At 44.0% G+C, this 23,506-nt stretch overlaps 1 protein-coding gene across 2 annotated transcripts; it reads left to right on the top strand.

The window, feature by feature from the left end:
- Positions 1-1,002: 1,002 nt before the first annotated feature.
- Positions 1,003-22,958, top strand: LOC122692494 (cationic amino acid transporter 3-like). Of its 2 annotated transcripts, XM_043900103.1 has the most exons (14): positions 1,003-1,138; positions 7,002-7,109; positions 8,286-8,483; positions 9,492-9,890; positions 10,904-11,062; positions 12,010-12,187; positions 12,391-12,503; positions 12,661-12,883; positions 13,034-13,173; positions 13,275-13,377; positions 21,446-21,645; positions 21,825-21,991; positions 22,263-22,371; positions 22,534-22,958. In XM_043900103.1, the coding sequence occupies exons 3-14, from the start codon at positions 8,459-8,461 to the stop codon at positions 22,629-22,631; spliced, it is 1,914 nt and encodes a 637-aa protein (XP_043756038.1). In that variant the 5' UTR covers positions 1,003-1,138; positions 7,002-7,109; positions 8,286-8,458; the 3' UTR covers positions 22,632-22,958. The 2 variants fall into 2 exon arrangements, with proteins under 2 accessions (XP_043756038.1, XP_043756039.1); XM_043900104.1 differs by lacking the exons at positions 22,263-22,371; positions 22,534-22,958 and having other exon boundaries at positions 21,764-21,896.
- The last annotated feature ends 548 nt before the right edge of the window (positions 22,959-23,506 follow it).

Raw genomic sequence — 23,506 nt, forward strand, 5'->3', positions numbered from 1 at the left:
TGTACCTAAAAAAAATCAAGACAACGCTGGTCAGCTCACTGATGACCACTTTTAAGATGACTGTCTGTTTCTGAATGTATCCCCCTCTCTGAGTCTATAAAAGCTCTTGTGTTGTGCTCAGTCATGTCTGACTCTTTTTGAACCTATGGACTGTAGCTCACCAGGCTCCTCTGTCCATGGGATTCTCCAGGCAAGAATACTGGAGGGCATTACCATGCCCTCCTCCAGGGAATCTCCCAACCTAAGGCTTGAACCCAGGGCTTCTGCATTCCAGGCAGATTCTTCCCTGTTTGAGCCACCAGGGAAACCCAAGGATATTGGAGTGGGTAGCCTATTCCTTCTCCAGGCGATCTACCTGACCCAGAAATCGAAGTGGAATCTCCTGCACTGCAGGTGGAATCTTTACCAGTTGAGCTACCAGGGAAACCCATTAAAGCTGTTACTGTCTGCTTTTTGGGGTGGTGGGCAGGGGAGTTGATCTTTGGCAGTAGTATAACCCCCCCACCCCCCATTGGTGGCATCCAAAATAAAGCAAACTTTCCTTCCACCAACCTGGCCTCCTTAATGGCTTTTGAGGAGCCAGTAGCCCTGCTTTTGCTAATGACACGACTGAACTGATTACTTAAAGAGGGTAAAATTGTCAATTTCCTGTTATTTGTACATTGGTGGTGGTTTCATCACTAAGTTGTGTCCAACTCTTGTAATCCCATGGACTATAGCCTGCCAGGCTGATCTGTGTATGGGATTCTCCAGGTGAGAATACTGGAGTAGGTAGCCTACCCCTTATCCAGTGGATCTTCCCAACCCAGGAATTGAACCTGGTCTCCTGCATTGCAGGCAGGTTCTTTACCGACTGTGCTATGAGGGAGATGTCATTTGCATGTTACCCCAGTTAAAAACATCTTTGAAAATCCCTTGATGGTAACCACAGAAGTGTTCAGGGCTGACAGGAACTTTGCATAAGCTTCCGGTCCTCCCAGCCTCCTCCCCACCCCAACTACCCAGGGGTTAAGGGTTGTCTTCTGTGCTCAGGGACTTCCCTCTTTGGTTTTTGGACACACATCAGCTCCTGCCCTGCGTGACTTAACCTCAGCCTCCCTGACTGCCCCAGTGCTCCAGGCTCTGCTCCAAGGATCCAGTAAGTCTCGGGTCACCCTTTTCTGTGGGAGACTGGGAGCTGAGTTCACATCTTCCCAAAGAGACCTCGGCAATCCTGAGTGTGGTGGTTGGGGGGCAGCCTGGCTCCAGTCTGATGGTGGAGAGACCCGTTTTTCAGATGAAAGTAGAAGGATCTGGGAGCTGTTGTGTTTGTGTGAGAAGAGGAGGGGCTGGGAGAGATTGGATCTGTGTCCAAAGGCTCTTAGACCGGTTTTAGACTGATGCTCACTCAACACTCAGATGACCCTCACATAGAGTTTGTGATACGGGTACCACTGCCTTCAGTCTTCTCTCTCCTGTCTGCCCTCCATGTCTGCAGATGCCTCCTCTAGGAGCTGAGCATTCTGCTGAGAACGACTCAGTGGTATTTCGTGTTAAGTTACCTTAGAGTTTTGTACACTCAGCAACTCTGTGAAGTTGGCTCTCCTGTTTATCACTGGCATCATTTTGCTTTAAATTGTGGTAAAATACACATAAATTTGCCATCGTCACCACTTTTAAATGAACCGTTCAGCAATTTTTGGTAAATTTACATAGCTGTGGCACCAATTTGCAGAACTCTTTTTGTCTTGTAAAACTGAAACCAGGTTCTCATTTAACAATGACTCCCTATTTTTCCTCTCACCCAGGCCCTAGTAAACCACCATTCTATTTTCTGTCTCTGTAAATTTGACTATATCAGGTACTTCATAGAAGTGGAATCATAGCAGTATTTGTCTTTTAGAGACTGGCTTTATATCATTTAGCATATTGTCCTCAAGTTTCTTGTCCACAAGGGTATTGTCCCTGTTGTAGCATGGGTCAGAATTTCCTGTCTTTTTATTCCTGAATAATATTCCTCTGTAGGTACAGATCACATTCTGCCTATCCAGTTTTCGTGGATGTCCATCTGGGTTGCTTTCATCTTTAAACTATTGTGGAAAATGCTGCTACAAACATGGGTGTGCAAACATTTCCTGTGACCTCACTTTCAGTTCTTTTGGGTGTACACTCAGAAGTGGGACTGCTCAACCACGATGGTAATTTAAGTTTTGGTTTTTGAAGGAACCACCATACTTTATCCACAGCAACTGCACCATTTTACATTCCAAACGACAGGGCTCAAAAGTTCATCAGCAGCATTTGAACAAGAAGGAAACACAGGTCCAGAGAAGTATATGACTTGATGAAGGGCAGAGAGGTGTTCGTGGGGCCAATATCCTAATCATAGATTCCTGACTCTTTGAATGCTTACCCTCAACCATAGTGTTCAACTTGGACCTTAGAGTTACATGGACAGAAGCCCACCGACCTTAACTCCTGTTCACTGAGTCAGCCTAGCCCTGCAAAGCATGTGTAATGGGGAGACATTCTATGTCCCAAAGGATAGAAATCAGAATCTGTCATTTCTGATTCAGAATGAAGATTAGTCCTCCCTCCCTCCAGGCATTTGGGAAGCCATCTGTTTTTCCTTTTTTTTTTTTTAAATCAAAATTTAATAATACTTTATTCTTAAAATTTTTACACCTTTTTAGTTGGAGGATAATCACTTTACAATGTTGTGTTGGTTTCTGCCTTAGAACAAGGAGGCTCAGTCATAATTATATGTATATATCCCCATCCCTCTAGGTCATCACGGAGCTCCAGACTGAGCTCCCCGTGTTATACAGTGGCTTCCCACGAGCTATCTGTTTCACACATAATCATGTATAAATGTCAGTGCTACTTTCTCAGTTCGTCCCACCCTCTCCTCCCTCACCTGTGTCCACAAGTCTGTTGTTAAATCTTCATCTCCATTCCTTCCCTACAAATAGATTAATCAGTCCTATTTTTTAGATTCCATTCATATGCATAATATACAATATCTGTTTTTCTCTTTCTGAGTTTTTTCACTCTGTATAACAGACTCTAGGTTTATTCACCTCACTACAAGTAACTCACATCCATTCCTTTTTATGGCTGAGTAATACTTCATTGCATATATGTACCACATCTTCTTTACCCATTTATCTGTCTGTAGACATCTAGGTTGCTTCCATGTCCTGCCTGTTGTAAACAGGGCTGCAATGAACATCCAGGTACATGTATCTTTGTGATTTGGTTTGATTTGACTTTGAGTTTCTCAGGGTTTATGCCCAGCAGTGGATTGCCGGGTCATATGGTAGTTTCATTCCTAGTTTGTTAAGGAATGTCCATCCTGTTCTCCATAGTGGCTGTGTCAGTTTACTTTCCCACCAACAGTGCAGTAGAGTTCCCTTCTCTCCACATCCTCTCCAGCATTGATTGTTTGTGGATTTTCCAGTGGTGACCATTCTGACTTCTGTGAGGTGATAGCTCACTGACATATGGACACAGTGGGGGGAGGAGAGGGTTGAACAAACTGGGGGATTAGGATTGACATGTATACACTACATGTGCAAAACAGATAGCTAATAGGAACCTGCACAGAGCACAGAACCTCAGCTTGTAGCTCTGTGGTACCCTAGAGGGTTGGGATGGGGGATGGGGTGGGAGGGAGGCCCAAGAGGGAGGGGACATATGAATACATATAGCATTCACTGGGCTTCCCATGTGGCTCAGCAGTAAAGGATCCACCTGCCACTGCAGGAGACGCCAGTTCGATCCCTGGTCTGGGAAGTTTCCCTGGAGAAGGAAGTAAAAACCCGCTCTAGTATTCTTGCCTGGAGAATCCCATGGACAGAGGAGCCTGGCAGGCTACAGTCCATGGGGTGGCACAGAGTCAGACACGGCTGAGTGACTAAACAGCAATAAAGCTGATTCACTTTTTTTATATATCAGAAACTAACACAACATTGTAAAGCAATTATACACCAATAAAAAAATTTAAAAAGAGAATAGGCAAATAAAATCAGAAAGAAGGAGGAGATACTATAAATGGTACTTTAAATATGCAGTCTTATAAGAAACTACAATGAAAAACTATATGCCAACAAATTGGATAACCTAGACAAAACAGACCAAATTTTTAGAAACATCCAACTTACCAAGACAAAATCAGGATAAAATAAATAGTACAAATAAACCAATAACAAACAAGTAAGGAGGTTAATTGGAAGGACTGATGCTGAAGCTGAAACTCCAATACTTTGGCCACCTCATGCAAAGAGTTGACTCATTGAAAAAGACCCTGATGCTAGGAGGGATTGGGGGCAGGAGGAGAAGGGGACAACAAAGGATGAGATGGTTGGATGGCATCACTGACTCGATGGACATGGGTTTGAGTGGACTCCGGGAGTTGGTGATGGACAGGGAGGCCTGGCCTGCTGTGAATCATGGGGTCGCAAAGAGTCGGACACGACTGAGAGACTGAAGTGAACTGAACTGAAGGAGGTTAAATCAGGGATAAGATACCTCTCAACACAGAAAAGATAGTTTCACTGGTGAATTTCACAAAACATTTTGTTTTTAAAAAACTGTTATAAATGTTGGCTGCACCAGGTTTTAGTTTCTGTGCGTGAGCTTTCTCTCTGGTTGTGGTGAGGGGCTACTCTTTGCTTTGGTGTGCATGCTTCTTGCAGTGGCTTCTCTTATTGTGGAGCACAGGCTCAGTAGTTGTGGAGCACAGACTTAGTTGCTCTGTGCCATGTGGGATCTTCCCAGGCCAGAAATTGAACCTATGTGCTCATCCACTGTGCCACCAGGGAAGTCCAAAACGTAAGAAGATCAACAAACACAAAAAAACAACATTATTTCTAGACTCCTTCCTTTTACAAGATAATGGAGAAAACTCGTGGTGTATGTGTGTGTGTTCCCGAGAGGGTCCCCTCATAATGGAAGAATTTTTGATGATACCATGATTGGGATTTTTTTCATCCTCTTCCCAGGTCACATGGTTTTCTTTCAACTCCCCTATGATTTAGTTTCCGTTCTGTCAGGGCTAGCCTGGCTTTGGGATTTGGATTGGTTTCCAAATGCAACCAAGACAGGAAATCCACTGGTCCAAGGCACAGTGATGAATTCATGTCAAAAACAGGATGCATGGGGGAGGGGGCAGAAGCAAGAGAGAGAGAGTGAGAGAAGAAGTGTTTCCATCTGAGACAGAAAATAGGCAGGAGGAGGAGGCACAGATGCGAGGACTAACACGCTGAAGACTGGGGTGGGGGCGGGGGTGGGGCAGGTTATCAACTGTGAATCACAGGTCACAGTGAACTCAACATCAATTTAAAATATTCACATATAATGTAAATACAAAGCATCCAAACTCAGTGATGGTTATAGAATTGAGTAATAATTTCAGACACTTCAGGTAGTACATAAAAATGAAAAGGTGTTAGTATTTGAGAGACAGAGGTCAGAGGGCAGGGAAGTTAGGGAAGGGATAAAGATCAGGACACTCACTTGGAAACACACAGTAACTGTTGAATGAAAAAGGAAAAAGAGGAATGTGAGTGTACCTCTGACAGTTACTGTGGTCACCGTGAGATGAATTAAAAACATGGGAAATTATGTTGGAAAGATGAGAGGGTGGGGAGAAGGCAGCAGAGGTGGACCTGAGTGACTCTGTCATGAATCATAACAGGAAGAAAGTGCCTGACAGTTGGGGTGTCTACTGGACATCCCAAGTGGATCAGTGGTAAAGAACCTGCCTGCCAATGCAGGAGACGTGGGTTTGGCCCCTGGGACAGGAAGATCCCCTAAGGAGGAAACAGCTACCCCCTCCAATATTCTTGCCTGGGAAACCCCATGGACAGAGGAACCTGGCAGGTTACAGTCCATGGGGCCACAAAAGAGTCAGACATGACTGAATGACTAAACAACAAGAAAATTCTATACAATGTGATATCAGACATGCCATTCTCATGGCTTAAGTCTCTGTCCTTACATTATTTTAAACTCTGTATGTTTTCTTCTATTATGTTACAGTTGCTTAAAAAGTCAGATTCTTTTAAAAACCAATGTGGAATTTTTTTCAATATAAGATATGTGGGCTGGATTCCAAATGTCCTGCTGTTGTGAAAGAGGGGAATGCTCCTTACTACTAAATCCTAATACCTATTTTAGATGTCTTATTTTTTAAATTTTAGACTTTCACTTATTGGCTGCTTCAATTTGAAAGATTTTATTTTCATTTTATTGAAGTATAGTTGATTTAAAAGATTGAGATAATTTCTCCTGTACTGCAAAGTGACTCAGATATACATATATATTGATAATATTCTTTTCAATGACAGTTTATCACAAGATATTGATTATAGTTCCCTGTGCTATACAGTAGGATCTTGTTGTTTATCTATAGATAAACAAACTATAGAATAGTTTGCATGTGCTAATCCCAAACTCCCAGTCCTTCCATCTCCCTCTCCCTTGGCCATCATAAGTCTGGTCTCTATATCTGTGAGTCTCTCTGTGTTTCATAAATCGGTTCATGTGGCTTGTATTTTAGATTCCACATATAAGTGATGTCATATGGTATTTGTTTTTCTCTTTCTGACTTACTTCACTAACTATGATAAGCTCTAGGTCCATACTGCTGCAAGGGGCATTGTTTCATTTTTCATGGCTGAGTAATATCCCACTGTATGCATGTATGAATATATATGTATGTGTATATATATATATATTTGTTGTTGTTTAGTCACTCAGTTGTGTCTGGCTCTTTTGTGGCCCCATGGACTATAGCCTGCCAGGATCCTCTGTCCATGGGGTTACCCAGGTGAGAATACCAGCTTGGGTTGCCATTCTCTTCTCCAGGAGATCTTCCTGACCCAGAGATCGAACTGGGAACTCCTGCATTGCAGGCAGTTTCTTCACGTCTGAGCCACCAGGGAAGCCCTCATCATATTGTTGAAGCATTTAAACTTTATTGCTCTTGGGGCAGATAATCTTGTCCTCTATCCTCCTAGGTTCTCTGTCAGGAGCCTGCAAAGAAGACACACGAAGGGCAGATGAACAGGAGAAAGAACTACATCTACAACTAGCCTTCTGTTTACATTTCCTGAGGAATGAGGCAGGTGAGGTCTAGGCTATATATTTACAACTAGACTTCTGTTTGCACTTGGAGATGCAAATGACAGGAACAGGGCAAATAGCTGGACTCTGCCTGCTGTGGACGTATTACTATAGCAATCATGGCAGAGACAGAAAGGGGTTAAACCCTGTGTGTGTAAAAGATCAAGAGGTCACATATTTTCTATCTTTGGGGAATCACACATGTGAGAAAGTCTCCTTGGGGGGCACCTCCTATGAGGGAGCGCCATCCCATAATCGGTGATGTCCAGACCCCCACAGGCCTGTGTGCTGGAATCCATCTAGGAAAAAAAGCTGCACACACCTGTCAGAGAGGGTCCTAGAGCAGGGTAGGTGTGGAAAAACAAACCAGGTAATTGGCCAAGGTAAACAAAGACGGGAAGAACTGCTCTACCTACACAACTTAACAGTGTCTTTATGGGGCTCCTCCTCCTTTGGGAGGACGCCCACAGCCTTCCTCTTGGGTGTGAACTCTGCCTGGCTTCTGTCTTAACTAAACAAACTGTTCCTCTGAGTGCTCCTGCACAAGTGTGCTGTGTCTCCAGTAATATACTTTTACCGTAATTTTAGTTTTTGCCTCCTGGGGAGATGCTTTTTTTTTTTTTTCCTTGTTATTGGGGAGTAGAGCCAGGAGAACCATGTTTCTAGTTTCTAGCCCCGGATGAACTGGTGACTAAGAGTCTTGGTTTTCATCCAGGCTACTCAAGCCCAATTCTTGGGCAGAGAACTAAGCCAGTGCTCACGGCTGTCTCTCTCTCCCTCCCAGATCATTTGGGGCTGAACCCCAGGATTTCAAGGTAAACTGCAGGTCTCCCAAACTGCTGGTTGGAGACTTCTGACTCTCTCTCTCTCCCAGGAGAACTTTCTCTCACTCTCTGCTTTGTTCTCTTTCCAAGACCTGCAGGGCTTAATCTAGGTCCGCTCAGTGAAGGAGCCCTAGTTATCTTTTTCCTGCCCCTCTGTTTCCCTCATTCTGCCTAAACGACAACCCCCGGCCTGTCACTCACCCAGGCAGAGCTTCCTCATCAACTTTGGGAGAACCACACCCAGAATCAAGGCTCAGCACCTACCACCACTGCCAGCAAATTGCTCCCACTTTGTTGTAGCTGTTGTTTAGTCACTAAGTCATGTGTGACTCTTTTTGACCCTGTGGACTGTAGCCTGCCAGGCTCCTCTGTCCATGGGATTCTCCAGGCAAGGATACTGGAGTGGGTTTCCATTCCCTTCTCCGGTGGATCTTGATCGAGTACCAGTCTCCTGTACTGCAGGCAGATTCTTTACTTTCTGATTCCCCAGAGAAGCTCAACCTGGAAGGATTCCCTTCAAAAGCCAGATGGGCCAAGAAAAGGAAAACTCAGGTTTGCTTTAATAATGTCTGGCCTTTATTTAAGTTGGGGGTTGGAAAGTGGCCTAAAACTTGGTCTCTAGATTATAATGCGATCTTACAATTAGATCTTTGTTGCCACAAAATGGGAAAATGGACTGAGGTTAACTCTCCTGGCATTCTAAATGACCCCCTTCTAACTTCTCCCAGTTCTCAGGGGGAATCCAAGCTTCCCCCATGCCTGTTGTTGTTGTTTAGTCACTCAGTCTTGTCTGACTCTTTGCAATCCCCTTGACTGTAGCCTGCCAGGCTCCAGGTTCCATTACTGCTTCAGATTCTGTAATATTAAGACACAGTATTTGTAAAAAGAAAAACTGCTAACCATCATATGACAACATACGGTTGCCACAGATGTACAATTTTTTTTTTTAAGGCTGTATATTGAGGCACAATAAGTGGATGTATGTTTGTGCTTGTACATGTACATTTGAGCAGTTAAGGGAGAGACAGAAAGCATTTCCTGAGTCTGCGGGTCTTAACTGCCTTCAGCTCAAGACAATCCAGGGATTTCCCAGGGGTCTCAGTGGTAGAGTCCACCTGCCTCTGCAGGAGACACAGGAGGCTCAGGTTTGATCCATGGATCGGGAAGATCCCCTGGAAGAGATCATGGCAACACACTCCAGCATTCTTGCCTGGAGAATCCCATGACAGGGGAGCCTGGCGGGCTACAGCCCACAGGTTCTCAAAGAGTCAGACAGGACTGAGCACAGACACACACCAAACAACCCATATTCCAAGTGGCACATTTTGGGGGAGACCTAATCCTCTCCACCTCACTTCTCTTTCAAAAGCCTTTGCAGTAACTTTGAAACATGTTAAAAGATTTCTTTGTGTTTGAAGAAACCAAAGCTCAGAGATGGAGACCTTGTCCCAAGTGTCCTTTTACCACCTGCCCCTCATCGTTGCACTGCTCCGTGGACTTGGACTCCCAGGGCCAAGGGCGGGTGGACCTTCCTGATGGCTTCATGTCTTGTTTCCTCAGCACCTCACAGCTCCTCAACTCCATCTAGGATGCGGTGTCAGGATCTCCACCAATTTGGTCAGAAGCTGGTCCGCAGGCGGCCCCTGGAGCTCACTGAGGATTCTGAGAGTCCCACGGCTCCTCTGAACATCCTGAAGCTGGTGGCCTTCGGTGTGGCCAGCACCCTGGGGGCTGGCGTATACATCCTGGTGGGAGAAGTGGCCATGTTCATTGCTGGACCAGCGATCATCATCTCCTTCTTGGTGGCAGCCCTGTCTTCTGTATTGTCTGGGCTCTGCTATGCCGAATTTGGGACACGGGTCTCGTGGACTGGTTCTGCATATCTCTACAGCTACATCACCATGGGAGAATTGTGGGCATTCATCACTGCCTGGAACCTCATGCTGTCCTATGTCGTTGGTGAGGAGATGGGTCGGGGGTAGGTGTGGGGCTGAAGTTCGGGAGACCAGGAGCAGGCATTTGGGTCTTCGATCATGCATGAGAACTTGGTCATCCACTCTGTGAGGGGAGGAGGGGAATAGCGTAAGGAAAAGTCCACAACTTCATTCTTTTCAGCTCTCCCCTGCTTTCCTTAAGAGATGGACCAAGAACCCAGATGGAAAGGGAACCGTGAGGAGTGGATGAGAGGGAGGCATGGCCCACAGGCTCATCCCCTCACTATACTGAAGTCTCTGCTTAGCGGTTGCCTTCAGAGTTTCCATTAGCATTTGAACTAAAATTTTAATCCTCATCACCCAGACAACTTGCTCTCACTTCCCTCGTTTGTTGCACAACTTTGATCTCCCACAAACATTAAATAGTTGACCTATTATAGAATTATCTGGGTCTATTTTCCCCACCCCATGAAAAGAAACTCTTTGAGATTTGATATTTTGTATTTTTTCCCCAACATACATGACTTTGTGTATTTGTTTTTGTTGTTGTTTGGTCACTAAATTGTGCCCAAGTCTTTGCAACCCCATGGACTACAGCACACCAGGCACCTCTTCCTCCACTATCTTCTGGAGTTTGCTCAAACTCATGTTCACTGAGTTGGTGATGCTGTCCAACCATCTCATCCTCTGAGGCCCCCTTCTCCTTTTACCTTCAATCTTTCCCATGTTGGACACCTTCTGACCCGGGGAGCTCCTCTTCTGGAATCATAACTTTTTGCCTTTTCATGCTGTCCATGGGGTCCTCCTAGCAAGAATACTGGAGTGGGTTGCCATTTCCTTCTCCAGTGGCCCACGTTTTGTCAGAACTCTTCACCATGACCCATTCATCTTGAGAGGTCCTGCATGGCATGGCTCATAGTTTTATTGAAATATGCTAGCCCGTCACAATGACAAGGCTGTGATCCATGAAGGGGTCTTGGTGTATAGGGGGGTGCAATTTATAACTGTCAACAAATGATTCTTCTTATTCTGCTTCAGTCACAGGCAGCGTGGCCAGGGCCTGGAGCATCGCCTTCGACAGCCTGATTGGGAACCACATCTTTCAGGCCTTAGAGGGAACTTTCTCTCCATATATGCCCTACTACCTGGCCAAGTATCCGGACTTTGTCGCCCTGTCCCTGGTGCTGTTGCTCACGGGTGAGACAGGGATCCAAGTTAAGATGGGAAGAGTGGCATGTGGGGTGGCGGGGGAACTAGGGTGGGAAAGGCACGAGGTAGCGGAACTGTGGGAACTAGAAATTAGGGTCTGTGATACAAAAGACAGAAAGCCAAGACATAGACCGTTGTGTCCCACTCTTGGCATTACTGACCTTCTACGCTGAAACAGCCTTTGGTGTTGGGGGCCGACCTGTGTACTGTAGGATTTTCTTAATTAATCACTGTCAGGTGTGTAGCACCTTTAGCCTTCATTCACTAAACACCTGTGGCTCACATTTCCCAAACTGTGACAAACAGGATGTCTCCAGACATTGCCAAATGTCCCTTGGGGACACAAATCACCCACAGCTGAGAATCATTTACTTAGAGTGACAAGTTTCTTCCTCTGTACTGAGACTTTTTTCAATTGGGAGGAAATTAGCATAGCATAAAATTAGCCATTTTATTATTTTTCATTAGTCTTATTCATATATAATTGACATACAACATTATATCAACTCAAGGTGAACATCATGATGATTTGAGAGATGTGTATATTATGTGACTGGAGTAGGAAATGGCAACCCACTCCAGTAATCGTGCCTGGAAAATTCCATGGACAGAGGAGCCTGGCAGGCTCCATGGGGTCTCAAAGGGTCAGAGTGACTGAGCCCATATCATATGATAATGGCCACAGTAAGAAACTAACCATGTTAAAGTATGCAACTCAGTGGTACTTAGGGCATTCAAGATGTATAATGATCACCTTCTTCTAGCTTCCGACATTTTCATCACAGCAAAAAGAAACCTAGTACCCACTGAGCAGTGACAGTCCATCCATGTTAATCACACAGCCCTCTAACCCCTGGCAACCACTAGTCTGCCTTCTGTGTCTATGGATTTGATTTGGTTGTCTCGGAATGTCTCACATTCCATCTTTCCCACAGGAGTACTGGTTCTGGGAGCTCGTGAGTCAGTCCTAGTTGGAAAAATATCCACAGGCATCAACCTTTTGGTTCTCAGCTTCATCATCGTCTCTGGCTTCATTAAGGGAGACCTGCACAACTGGGAGCTCACGGAACAGGACTACACATTGAACACATCTGAATCTGGTGACATCTATAGGTCAAGAGGGTGCTCTGGTCCTTGTCATGCTTGTGGGGGCTGGTGCAGAGATGGGAATCTGGTGGGATCTAAAGAGATCTGGGCTGGTGGATCCGGATAACAAGGTCGTGGAGCCCAGGGCTTGAGGTATTAACTGTGAAGTCCGGTAGAGATGACTGAACACACCTCCCTCATGGTCTTTCTTGCTTCTTCTCTCACTGTAGCTTGGGCCCTCTGGGTTCTGGAGGGTTTGTGCCCTTCCACTATGATGGAATTCTCCATGGAGCAGCTCTATGTTTCTACTCGTTTGTGGGTTTTGATGACATTGTCACTAAAGGTAACAGGGCCATTGTGTGTCCCATCAGGAAATTGGGCTGCCCTTGGGCATAGAGTTTGATAGAAGATTTTTCAACACTCTGAAGTTCAAGAGGAGAGTGGATTTTGTGCTGCACCATCAGTGTTTTCCTAACCCGAGATGTTCACCCACCCTGCAGGGGAAGAAGCCCCAGATCCTCACCGCTCCATCCCCATCAGCATCGTGACCACGGTCTTCTTCTGCTTTTTGGCGTATTTTGGTGTCTCGGCGACTCTCACCCTCATGGTGCCCTACTACCAGATTCAGCTTGACAGCCCCTTTCCACAGGCTTTCCTCCATGTTGGGTGGGGCCCTGCCAGATATGTCGTGGCTGTTGGCATCCTCTGTTTTCTTTTATACAGGTCAGTGTCAAGGCTTTCTCTCTGCGAACTGTCCGATGCTCAGGTGTTTCAGCCCTTGGGATTGAGAGATGAGAGGTAGACCAGGGAGACAGAGCCCTGGTCTCTCCTGCTTCTCAGCATCCCCACCCGTGTTCCCACCGTGCCTTCCAGACTGCAGAGCTCCTTGTTCCCCGTGCCTCAGGTGATCCAGGAAATGGCCGAGGATGGGCTCCTTTTCCGAGGACTTGCCCGGACCCATGCCCACACGAAGACGCCCATCATGGCCACCGTGTCCTCTGGAATTCTCGCAGGTGAGCCTCAGAACCCACTCCTCCTTGGATACTGTCCTTATCTGGATACGCCCAGTGGTTTCTCACTGCCAGCCCCCACCTCATTTGCGCCCTCATTCTAGGGTCCATGGCGTTGCTCTTTGAGTTCAGTAATCTGGTGGACCTCATGTCGATTGGACACCTGCTGGTTTACTCCTTGGTGGCGTTTTTTGTCCTTGTCCTCAGGTGAGACTCCACTGCACCCTGACTGGGGCTCTTACATTCCTAAAGACTGAATGGCAGTTCATCCTCTTCAGCTTTTTTTTTTTTTTTTTTTTAATTTATTTATTTTATTTGGACGCTAATTACTATACAATATCATAGTGGTTTTTGCCATACATTGACATGAATCCACCATGGGTGTACCTGTGTTCCCTATCCTGAACCCCCTTCCACCTCCCTCCCCATCCCATCCCTCTGGGTCATTCCAGTGCACCAGCCCTGGGCACCCTGTCTCATGCATCAAACCTGGACTGGTGATCTTTTTCATATATGATAATATACATGTTTCAGTGCTATTCTCTCACATCATCCCACCCTTGCCATCTCCCACAGAGTCCAAAAGACTGTTCTATACATCTGTGTCTCTTTTGCTTTCTCGCAAGAAGGGTTATCCTTAACATCTTCCTAAATTCCATATATATGCATTAGTATACTGTATTGGTGTTTTTCTTTCTGGCTTACTTCACTCTGTATAATAGGCTCCAGATTCATCCATCTCATTAGCACTGATTCAAATGTATTCTATTTAATGGCTGAGTAATATTCCATTGTGTCTATGTACCACAGCTTTCTTATCCATTCATATGCTGATGGACATCTAGGTTGCTTCCATGTCCTGGCTATTATAAACAGTGCTGTGATGAACATTGGGGTACACGTTTCTCTTTCAATTCTGGTTTCCTTGGTGTGTACGCCCAGCAATGGGATTGCTGGATCATATGGCAGTCCTATTTACAGTCTTTTAAGGAATCGCCACACTGTTCTCTATAGTGGCTGTACTAGTTTACATTCCCACCAGCAGTGTAAGAGGGTTCCCTTTTCTCCACACCCTCTCTAGCATTTATTGCTTGATTTTTGGATAGCAGTCATTCTGACCGGTGTGAGATGGAACCCCAATGTGGTTTTGATTTGCATTTCTCTGATAATGAGTGATGTTGAGCATCTTTTCATGTGTTTGTTAGCCATCTGTATGTCTTCTTTGGAGAAATGTCTGTTTAGTTCCTTGGCCCATTTTTTGATTGGGTCCTTTATTTTTCTGGAATTGAGCCACAAAGATTAATTCTTTGTCAGTTGCTTCATTTCCTATTCTTTTTTCCCATTCTGAAGGCTGTCTCTTCACCTTGCTTACAGTTTTCTTCATTGTGCAAAAGCTTTTACATTTAATTAGGTCCCATTTGTTCATCTTTGCTTTTATTTCCATTACTCTGGGAGGAGGGTCAAAGAGGATCCTGCTGTGGTTTCTGTCAGAGAGTGTTTTGCCTATGTTTTCCTCTAGGAGTTTCATAGTTTCTGGTCTTACATTTATATCTTTAATCCATTTTGTGTTTATTTTTCTGTATGGTGTTAGAAAGTGTTCTAGTTTCATTCTTTTACAAGTAGCTGACCAGTTTTCCCAGCACCACTTGTTAAAGAGATTTTCTTTTCTCCATTGCATATTCTTGCCTCCTTTTTCAAAGACAAGGTGTCCATAGGTGTGTGGATTTATATCTGGGCTTTCTATTTTGTTCCATTGATCTATATTTCTGTCTTTGTGCCAGTACCATACTGTCTTGTAGGTTGGTTCCTCCAAGTCCATTCTTCTTTCTCAAGATTGCTTTGGTTATTCGAGGTTTTTTGTATTTCCATACAAATTGTGAAATCATTTGTTCTAGTTCTGTGAAAAATACCGTTGGTAACTTGATAGGGATTGCATTGAATCTATAGAGCATTTTGGGTAGTATACTCATTTCCACTATATTGATTCTTCCAATCCATGAACATGGTATATTTCTCCATCTATTTGTGCCCTCTTTGATTTCTTTTATCAGTAATTTATAGTTTTCTATATAGAGTTCTTTTGTTTCTTTAGGTATATATATTCCTAAGTATTTTATTCTTTTCGTTGCAATGGTGAATGAAATTGTTTCCTTAATTTCTCTTTCTGTTTTCTCATTGTTAGTGTATAGGAATGCAAGGGATTTCTGTGTGTTACTTTTATATCCTGCAACTTTACTATATTCATTGCGTAGCTCTAGTAATTTTCTGGTAGAGTCTTTAGGTTTTTCTATTTAGATAATCATGTCATCTGCAAACAGTGAGACTTTTACTTCTTCTTTTCCAGTCTGGAGTCCTTTTATTTCTTTTTCTGCTCTGATTGCCATGGCCAAAACTTGCAAATCTATGTTGAACAGTAGTGGTGAGAGTGGGCACCCTTGCCTTTTTCCTGACTTTAGGGGAAATGCTTTCAATTGTTTATTATTGTGGATAGTGTTTGTGGTCGGTTTGTCATATATAGCTTTTATTATGTTGAGTTATGTTCCTTCTATTCCTGTTTTCTGTAGAGTTTTTATCATAAATTGATGTTGAATTTTTCAAAGGCTTTCTCTACATCTATTGAGATCATAATATGGTTTTTATCTTTCAATTTGTTAATGTGGTGTATACATTGATTTGTGGATATTAAAGAATCCTTGCATTGCTGGGATAAAGCCCACTTGGTCATGAGGTATGATCTTTTTAATATGTTGCTGGATTCTGTTTCCTGAATGTTGTTAAGGATTTTTGCATCTATGTTCATCAGTGATATTGGCCTGTAATTTTCTTTTTTAGTGGCATCTTTGTCTGGTTTTGGTATTGGGGTGATAGTGGCCTCATAGAATGAGTTTGGAAGTTTACCTCTCTCTGCAATTTTCTGGAAGAGTTTGAGTGGGATATGTGTTAGCTCTTCTCTAAACTTTTGGTAGAATTCAGCTGTGAAGCTGTCTGTTCCTGGGCTTTTGTTTGCTCGAATATTTCTGATTACAGTTTCAATTTCCATGCTTGTGATGGGTCTGTTAAGATTTTCTATTTCTTCTGGCTTAGTTTTGGAAAATTGTACTTTTCTAAGAATTTGTCCATTTCTTCCAAGTTGTCCATTTTATTGGCATAGAGCTGCTGATAGTAGTCTCTTATGATCCTTTGTATTTCTGTGTTGTCTGTTGTGATTTCTCCATTTTCATTTCTAATTTTGTTGATTTGATTCCTCTCCCTTTCTTTCTTGATGAGTCTGGCTAATGTTTTATCAATGTTATTTATCTTCTCAGAGAACCAGCTTTCAGCTTCGTTGATTTTTGCTATGGTCGCTTTGTTTCTTTTGCATTTATTTCTGCCCTAATTTTTGAGATTTCTTTTCTTCTACTTACCCTGGGGTTCTTCATTTCTTCCTTTTCTAGTTGCTTTATGTGTAGAGTTAGGTTATTTATTTGACTTTTTTCTTGTTTCTTGAGGCAAGCCTGTATTGCTATGAACCTTCCCCTTAGCACTGCTTTTACAGTGTCCCATAGGTTTTGGGTTGTGGTGTTTTCATTTTCATTCATTTATATTCATATTTTGATTCCTTTTTGATATCTTCTGTGATTTGTTGGTTATTCAGAAGCATGTTGTTTAGCCTCCTTATGTTGGAATTTTTAATAGTTTTTTTTTTTTCCCCTGTAATTGACATCTAATCTTACTGCATTATGGTCAGAAAAGATGCTTGGAATGATTTCAATTTTTTGAGTTTACCAAGGCTAGATTTATGGCCCACGATGTGATCTATCCTGGAAAAGGTTTGTTGTGCACTTGAGAAAAAGGTGAAATTCATTGTTTTGTGATGAAATGTCCTATAGATATCAATTAAGTCTTACTGGTCCAGTGTGTCTTTTAAAGTTGGTATTTCTTTGTTATTTTCTGTTTAGTTGATCTATCCATAGGTGTGAGTGGGGTATTGAAGTCTCCCACTATTATTGTGTTATTGTTAATTTCCCCTTTCATAGTTGTTAGCATTTGCCTTAACATATTGCAGTGCTCCTATGTTGGGTGGATATATATTTATAATCATTATATCTTCTTCTTGCATTGATCCTTTGATCATTATGTAGTGTCCTTCTTTGTGTCTTTTCACAGCCTTTATTTTAAAGTCTATATTATCTGATATGAGTATTGCTACTCCTGCTTTTTTTTTTTTTTTTTTTTTGGTCTCCATTTGCGTGAAATATCTTTTTCCAGCTTTTCACTTTCAGACTGTATGTGTCCCTTGTTTTGAGGTGGGTCTCTTGTAGACAGCATATATAGGGGTCTTGTTTTTGTATCCATTCAGCCAGTCTTTGTCTTTTTGGGGGGCGCCCAACCCATTTACAGTTAAGCCAATTATTGATAAGTATGATCCCATTGCCATTTACTTTGTTGTTTCAGGTTTAAGTTTATATACCCTTTCTGTGTTTCCTGTCTAGAGCAGATCCTTTAGCATTTGTTGAAGAGCTGGTTTTGTGGTGCTGAATTCTCTCAGCTTTTGCTTGTCTGTAAAGCTTTTGATTTCTCCTTCATATCTGAATGAGATCCTGCTGGGTACAGTCATCTGGGTTGTAGGTTTTTCTCTTTCACCACTTTAAGTATGTCTTGCCATTTGCTTCTGGCCTGAGGAGTTTCCATTGAAAGATCAGCTGTTATCTTTATGGGAATCCCCTTGTGTGTTAATTGTTGTTTTTCCCTTGCTTCTTTTAATATTTATTCTTTATTTTATCTTTGTTAATTTGATTAATATGTGTCTTGCAGTGTTTTGCCTTGGGTTTATCCTGTTTGGAACTCTCTGGGTTTCTTGGACTTGGGTGACTATTTCCTTCCCCATTTTAGGGAAATTTTCAGCTTTTATCGCCTCAAATATTTTCTCATGGCCTTTCTTTTTGTCTTCTTCTTCTGGGACTCCTATGATTCAAATGTTGGAGTGTTTCACATTGTCTCAGAGTTCCCTGAGGTTGTCCGCATTTCTTTTAATTCTTTTTTCTTTTTTTCCTCTCTGCTTCATTTATTTCTACCATTCTATCTTCTACCTCATTTATCCTATCTTCTGCCTCCATTATTCTGCTGTTGGTTCCCTCCAGGGTGTTTTTGATCTCAGTTGTTGCATTATTCATTATTGATTGACTCTTTTTTATTTCATCTAGGTCCACGTTAAACATTTCTTGCATCTTCTTGATCCTTGTCTCCAGGCTATTTATCTGTAACTCCATTTTGCCTTAGAGATTTTGGATCATTTTTAGTATCATTATTCTGAATTCTTTTTTAGGTAGACTCCCTATCTCCTCCTCTTTTGTTTGGTTTGGTGGACATTTATCACCTTCCTTTACTTGCTGTGTGTTTCTCTGCCTTTTCATCTTATTTAGATTGCTTTTGTTTGGGCTGGCCTTTCTGTATTCTGGCAGCTTGTGGTTCCTCTTTATTGTGGAAATTCCTCCCTGTGGGTGGGGTTGGATAAGTGGCTTGTCAAGGTTTTCTGGTTAGGGAAGCTTGTGTCAGTGTTCTGATGGGTGGAGCTGGATTTCTTCTTTTTGGAGTGCAATGAAGTGTCCAGTAGTGAGTTTTGAGATGTCTATGGGTTTGATGTGCCTTTGGGCAGCCTGTATATTGAAGGTCAGGGCTATGTTCCTGCATTGCTGGAGAATGTTCGTGGTATGTCTTCCTCTGGAACTTGTTGGCTCTTAGGTGGTGCTTGGTTTCAGTGTAGGTATGAAGGCTTTTGGACGATCTCTTATCAATTAATGTTCCCTGGAGTCAGGAGTTCTCTGGTGTTCTCAGGTTTGGGGCTTAAGCCTCATGCTTCTGGTTCTCAGTCTTATTCTTACAGTAGCCTCAAGACTTCTCCATCCATATAGCACCAATGATAAAACACCTAGGTTAATGCTGAAAAGATTCCCCACAGTGCAGAACACCCAGAGAGGTCCACAGAGTTACATGGAGAAGAGAAGAGGGAGGACGGAGATAGAGGTGACAGGAGGAGAAGAGGGGAAATCAAAAGGGCGGAGAGCAATCTAGCCAGTAATCAATTCCTTATGTGCTCTCCACAGTCTGGATCCCTCAGAGATGTTCACGGAGTTACATAGAGAAGAGGGAGGAAGGAGAGAGAGGTGAGCAGGAGAAGAAAGGGGGGAATCAAAACGAGAGAGATAGATCTAGGCCGTATTCTGTTCCCTAAGTGTTCTCCACAGTCCAGAACACACACAGAGATTCACAGCGTTGGGTTGAGAAGAGAAGGGGGTGGGAGGAGATAGAGGTGACCTGGGGGAGAAAAATGAGAGTCAAAAGGGGGAGAGAGTAATCAAGCCAGTAATCACACTCCTAAGTAAAAATGGGTACTGAAGATTGGATTCTTAAATGTACAAAATTGATAACTAATATCATAAAGCAAAGATTAAAAATCTAGAGTAGAGGTTAGACTCTCAAAAATACAATATTTTTAAAAAATCACAAAAATATAAGAAATATATATGAAGTTTGCTTTAAAATAGGATCTTTTTTTTTTGCAAGGTATTAGTAAGTTATAAAAATGAAAATTAAAGAGTAAGAGAGGACTTTTAAAAAAGAAAAAATTTCTTAAAAATAATAGTAAAAATATATCTAGGAATTTCTCTGGAGCTATTGTGGGCAGTGTGGGATCAGTTCAGTTTCAGATGGTTCCTTGTTCCAGCTTATATTTCTGAGGATTTATAGACCCCTTCCAATGTAGTCAGTATTAACTACATGGATTTTAATCTGTTGCACCTGTCACTTCCAAAGTGGTTCCCTCTGTTTACTTGGCTTCTTCTGTTTGCTGGTCTCTTCAGTGTCTAATTTCCACCCTGACACGGGGCAAAGGTGGTCACTTATTTAGGCTCACTTGTTCAGTCATGCCGTGGGGAGGGAGGGGCACTGCAAACAAATACACTGGTGTGTGGGGAGTGCGCGCAGTGTCTCGGCCACACTGGGTTTTCCCCCGCTCATGGCGTGTGTGCTTTCCCAGTCTACACTGCTTAGGCTCCAGGTTGCTCTGCAGGGAGGAGACCCTGGGTTGCATGCACTTCCCAGGTCTAAGCTGCTCACGTTCAGGTTCTGGGGTGCTCCACAAAGGCACAGACTCAGTTGGGCCTGCGTTTTGTGCCCTTCCACGGTCTGAGCAGCTCAGGCCATCAGGTTCTTGGCGAGAGCACTCTCCCTAGGTGTGGTGTGTCTTATCACGACCCGGGTCCCAGCCGCTTGGTTTCCAGGGCACGCCCGTCTCCAGGGTGCCATATGTCTCTTCTGGGGAGCTGATCTCTGTCTGCGACCCTCCCAGCGATGTCAACCGCCCAGAATCTCAGGAAGTTTTGGTTAGAAACTGGAAGCCTGTTCGCAGTTTGGTAGGGGATGCCGTCTCTGGGGCTGAGTTTGCCCCTCTCCTGCTCTGGCTGGCGCCCGCCTGCACCCTACCTCCAGTGGGGAATGGGCTGGTCCTCAGCCGGCTAGCTCTTCTCTGTATTGCTCAGTCCTTTGTTCAGTGAGCGGGCAGCAGGGCCTTCAGTTAGGGCTTTTCTCAGGATAGTTCTCTCTCTCTCTGTCTCTATCTCTTTTTTTCCCCTCTCTCTCTCTGGTTATCCCACAGTTTAGGTTGCTGTCTCACATTATCTCCCTCAGACTGCCCTCAGGGCATTCAGGCCAGGCCCTTACCCTAAGCAATGCAGCCCGCTCCTCCCCATTCAGCCCATGCTTGCTGGTGGCGGGTGCAAGCGTCTGGGATACTTCTCTGCTGGGAGTTGCTGTTAGGCACGCAACCTGTGGGTTTTATTTATTTATTTTTCCTCCCAGTTATGTTGCCCTCTGAGATTCCAAAACTTCCCAGAGACCACTGGTGAGAAGGTTTCCTGGTGTTTGGAAACTTCTCTTTTAAGACTCCGTTCCCTGGACAATCTCCATCCCTAACTATTTTGTCTCTCTTTTCATCTTTTATATTTTGTCTACCTCCTTTTGAAGACAACGGGCTGCTTTTCTGGGTGGCTGATGTCCTCTGCCAGCATTCAGAAGTTGTTTTGTGGAGTTTGCTCAGCGTACAAATGTACTTTTGATGAGTTTGTGAGGGAGAAAGTGGTCTCCCTGTCCTATTCCTCCACCATCTTAGCCTCACCCACCTCCCCCTTCAGCCTTCTAAACTCCTGCTCTGCTTAAGGCAGGAAAGTGGTGCATTGGGTTGCCTGTTTTTGAATGAGTAGGAACTGCTGTTAATATTCGTATAATATATCTAATTCAGGTACCAGACAGACTGGAATTTAAGAAAGAATGAGAAAATAAAAGACAAAATTCAGATGAAGCCTCTGCTCAAGGAAAATCCTTTGGAATCTGAACCTGAAGCAGGAACCTCAAAGACTCTAAAGAGTCTGTGGTTGCCTTTTAGCACCACCCCCACCCAGAAATCTGCCCAGATTGTCTATGGATGTGCCTTCCTGCTTGGTGAGTGCTGAGACTTCTCTTTGGTCATATTTTGAAGTTGACAGGATGGAGTGAGTGTATTTTGTCAGTGGAGGAGTCTTGCAGATATCATGGCCCTTCCTGATGTTGGTGGTTTCAGGGAAGGATGTGACCTGAGGTCCTGACGTCTTTGTCTTCTGGGTGCTCCTTGACCCTTGCAGTTCTCCTGCTGACCATCCTGAGCCTGATCCTGGCCCAGTGGCCCAGCCAGGTGTTCTCTGGAGACCCCGTACTCACAACAGTGGCTGTGCTGCTGCTGCTGCTCATCACTGGGGTCACGGTCATCATCTGGAGGCAGCCCCAGGACCCCTCTCCTCTTCCATTCAGGGTAAGTGAGCTTATGTGCCCAAAGTGTCCACCTTGAGTGAATGAAGTCTCTGTCCTTTGATGGCAAAATATCCTTTCCTGGACAGAGAATGAGGGGAGTTACTGAAACCAATGGACTCTTCCCTGATTCACACTCAGGGCTCTGCATACACCATCTCAGTAGGCACTGAATGCACAGCCTGAGGAGGACAGGAGTCTCCTACCCACGTGGGATAGGGTCTCCCTTTCAGACGTCTGGGCTGTGTTCAGGGATGAACTGACTCTGCCCACAGGTTCCTGCTCTGCCTGTCCTCCCACTGGTCAGCATCTTCGTGAATGTTTACCTGATGATGCAGACGACCTCTGGGACCTGGGCCCTGTTTGGCATCTGGAATGCCATTGGTAAGTTGCTTTCTGGGATAAAGAGGTTTCTTGAATGACTGAACCCAACATCTTCCTACTATTTCTCCCCACACTGTATCAGACGCCATAGGAGGTCTACTGGGCAGTTGTAAGTGAGTGGAGCACCTACATTTCCTTCTTATCATCTCATCTCCCTACTAGGATTTCTCATATACTTTGGATACGGGATCCGACACAGCCTGGCAGGGAGCAATCATCAGCAGCCACCGGCCACCAGCCTCCACCTCCCAGACTCTTGAGAAAAGCATCCCCGGTGCTGAGTCATCTTACCCACACGAAGTAGATGCTGCATGGAATCCCTCCATGCCCTGGAAGATCTGCTGGTTCAAGGGACACCTGAGCCTCCGTGGAGAGTGAAGGTGGAGACATCTAAAGCCCTGTGTTTATTGCTAGTGGACAAAGTGACTGGACCATTGTGCAATTTTCAGTAAACTTTTAAAAGCATACTATACATACTTCTAAGTGCATGCTTCATAAGTGTGCAGCAAGATGAATTTTCACAAATTATCACAATGTAACAGGCAAGTAGAGGAAGAAATAAATTATTAATGGGCACATTAGAATCACCTTCCTGTACTCCTTTCTAACAAGAACACAGAGACTGTCCCACTGGAAGAAAACTCAGGTGAGAACATATTATGTGAAGAGTTATACTCCAGGGACTTCCCTGGCAGTCCAGTGGCTAAGACTCCACACTCCCAGTGCACGGGGCATGGGTTCTATCCCTGGTTGGGGAACAAAGACCCTACATGCCCCATGGTGTAGCCAAAAAAAAAAAAAAAAAAATGGTTTAAGAATGACTGACTTTCCTCCCCTAGCTTCCCTTTAGTAAACATGCAGGTGGACCACACAGCCAAGAGAATCTCCGGTTGCAGGTGGGTCACTCGAGCAAGACAGCGTCCCAGGGAAAATAGGCAGTCCATTGCTGCCCATTTGCAGCAACGGAAAAAAGACAGTGACTTCCTGCCTTAACGATTAACTGAGATTGTTTTCCTTTAAAGACGGTCATGGCTGAGCAGAACTGTTATGGATGCAAGTCCACCTTCTCCCCAGATCACTGGATTTTCTGAATAAAGCATCTTTCTTGTCTACGAAAGCTTGCCCCTTGATTTAC

This window comes from Cervus elaphus, chromosome 4 (assembly GCF_910594005.1).
Source record: "Cervus elaphus chromosome 4, mCerEla1.1, whole genome shotgun sequence".
Classification (NCBI taxonomy): Eukaryota; Metazoa; Chordata; class Mammalia; order Artiodactyla; family Cervidae; genus Cervus; species Cervus elaphus.

What these genes read in the sequence shown, in the direction of transcription:
- LOC122692494 (XM_043900103.1), top strand. Translation starts at nt 8,459, where the DNA reads ATGGGCCAAGAAAAGGAAAACTCAG. An exon ending in CATGCTGTCCTATGTCGTTG is followed by an intron (nt 9,891 to 10,903) that starts GTGAGGAGATGG and finishes ATTCTGCTTCAG; the next exon opens with TCACAGGCAGCGTGGCCAGG. An exon ending in TTTTTTGTCCTTGTCCTCAG is followed by an intron (nt 13,378 to 21,445) that starts GTGAGACTCCAC and finishes TATCTAATTCAG; the next exon opens with GTACCAGACAGACTGGAATT.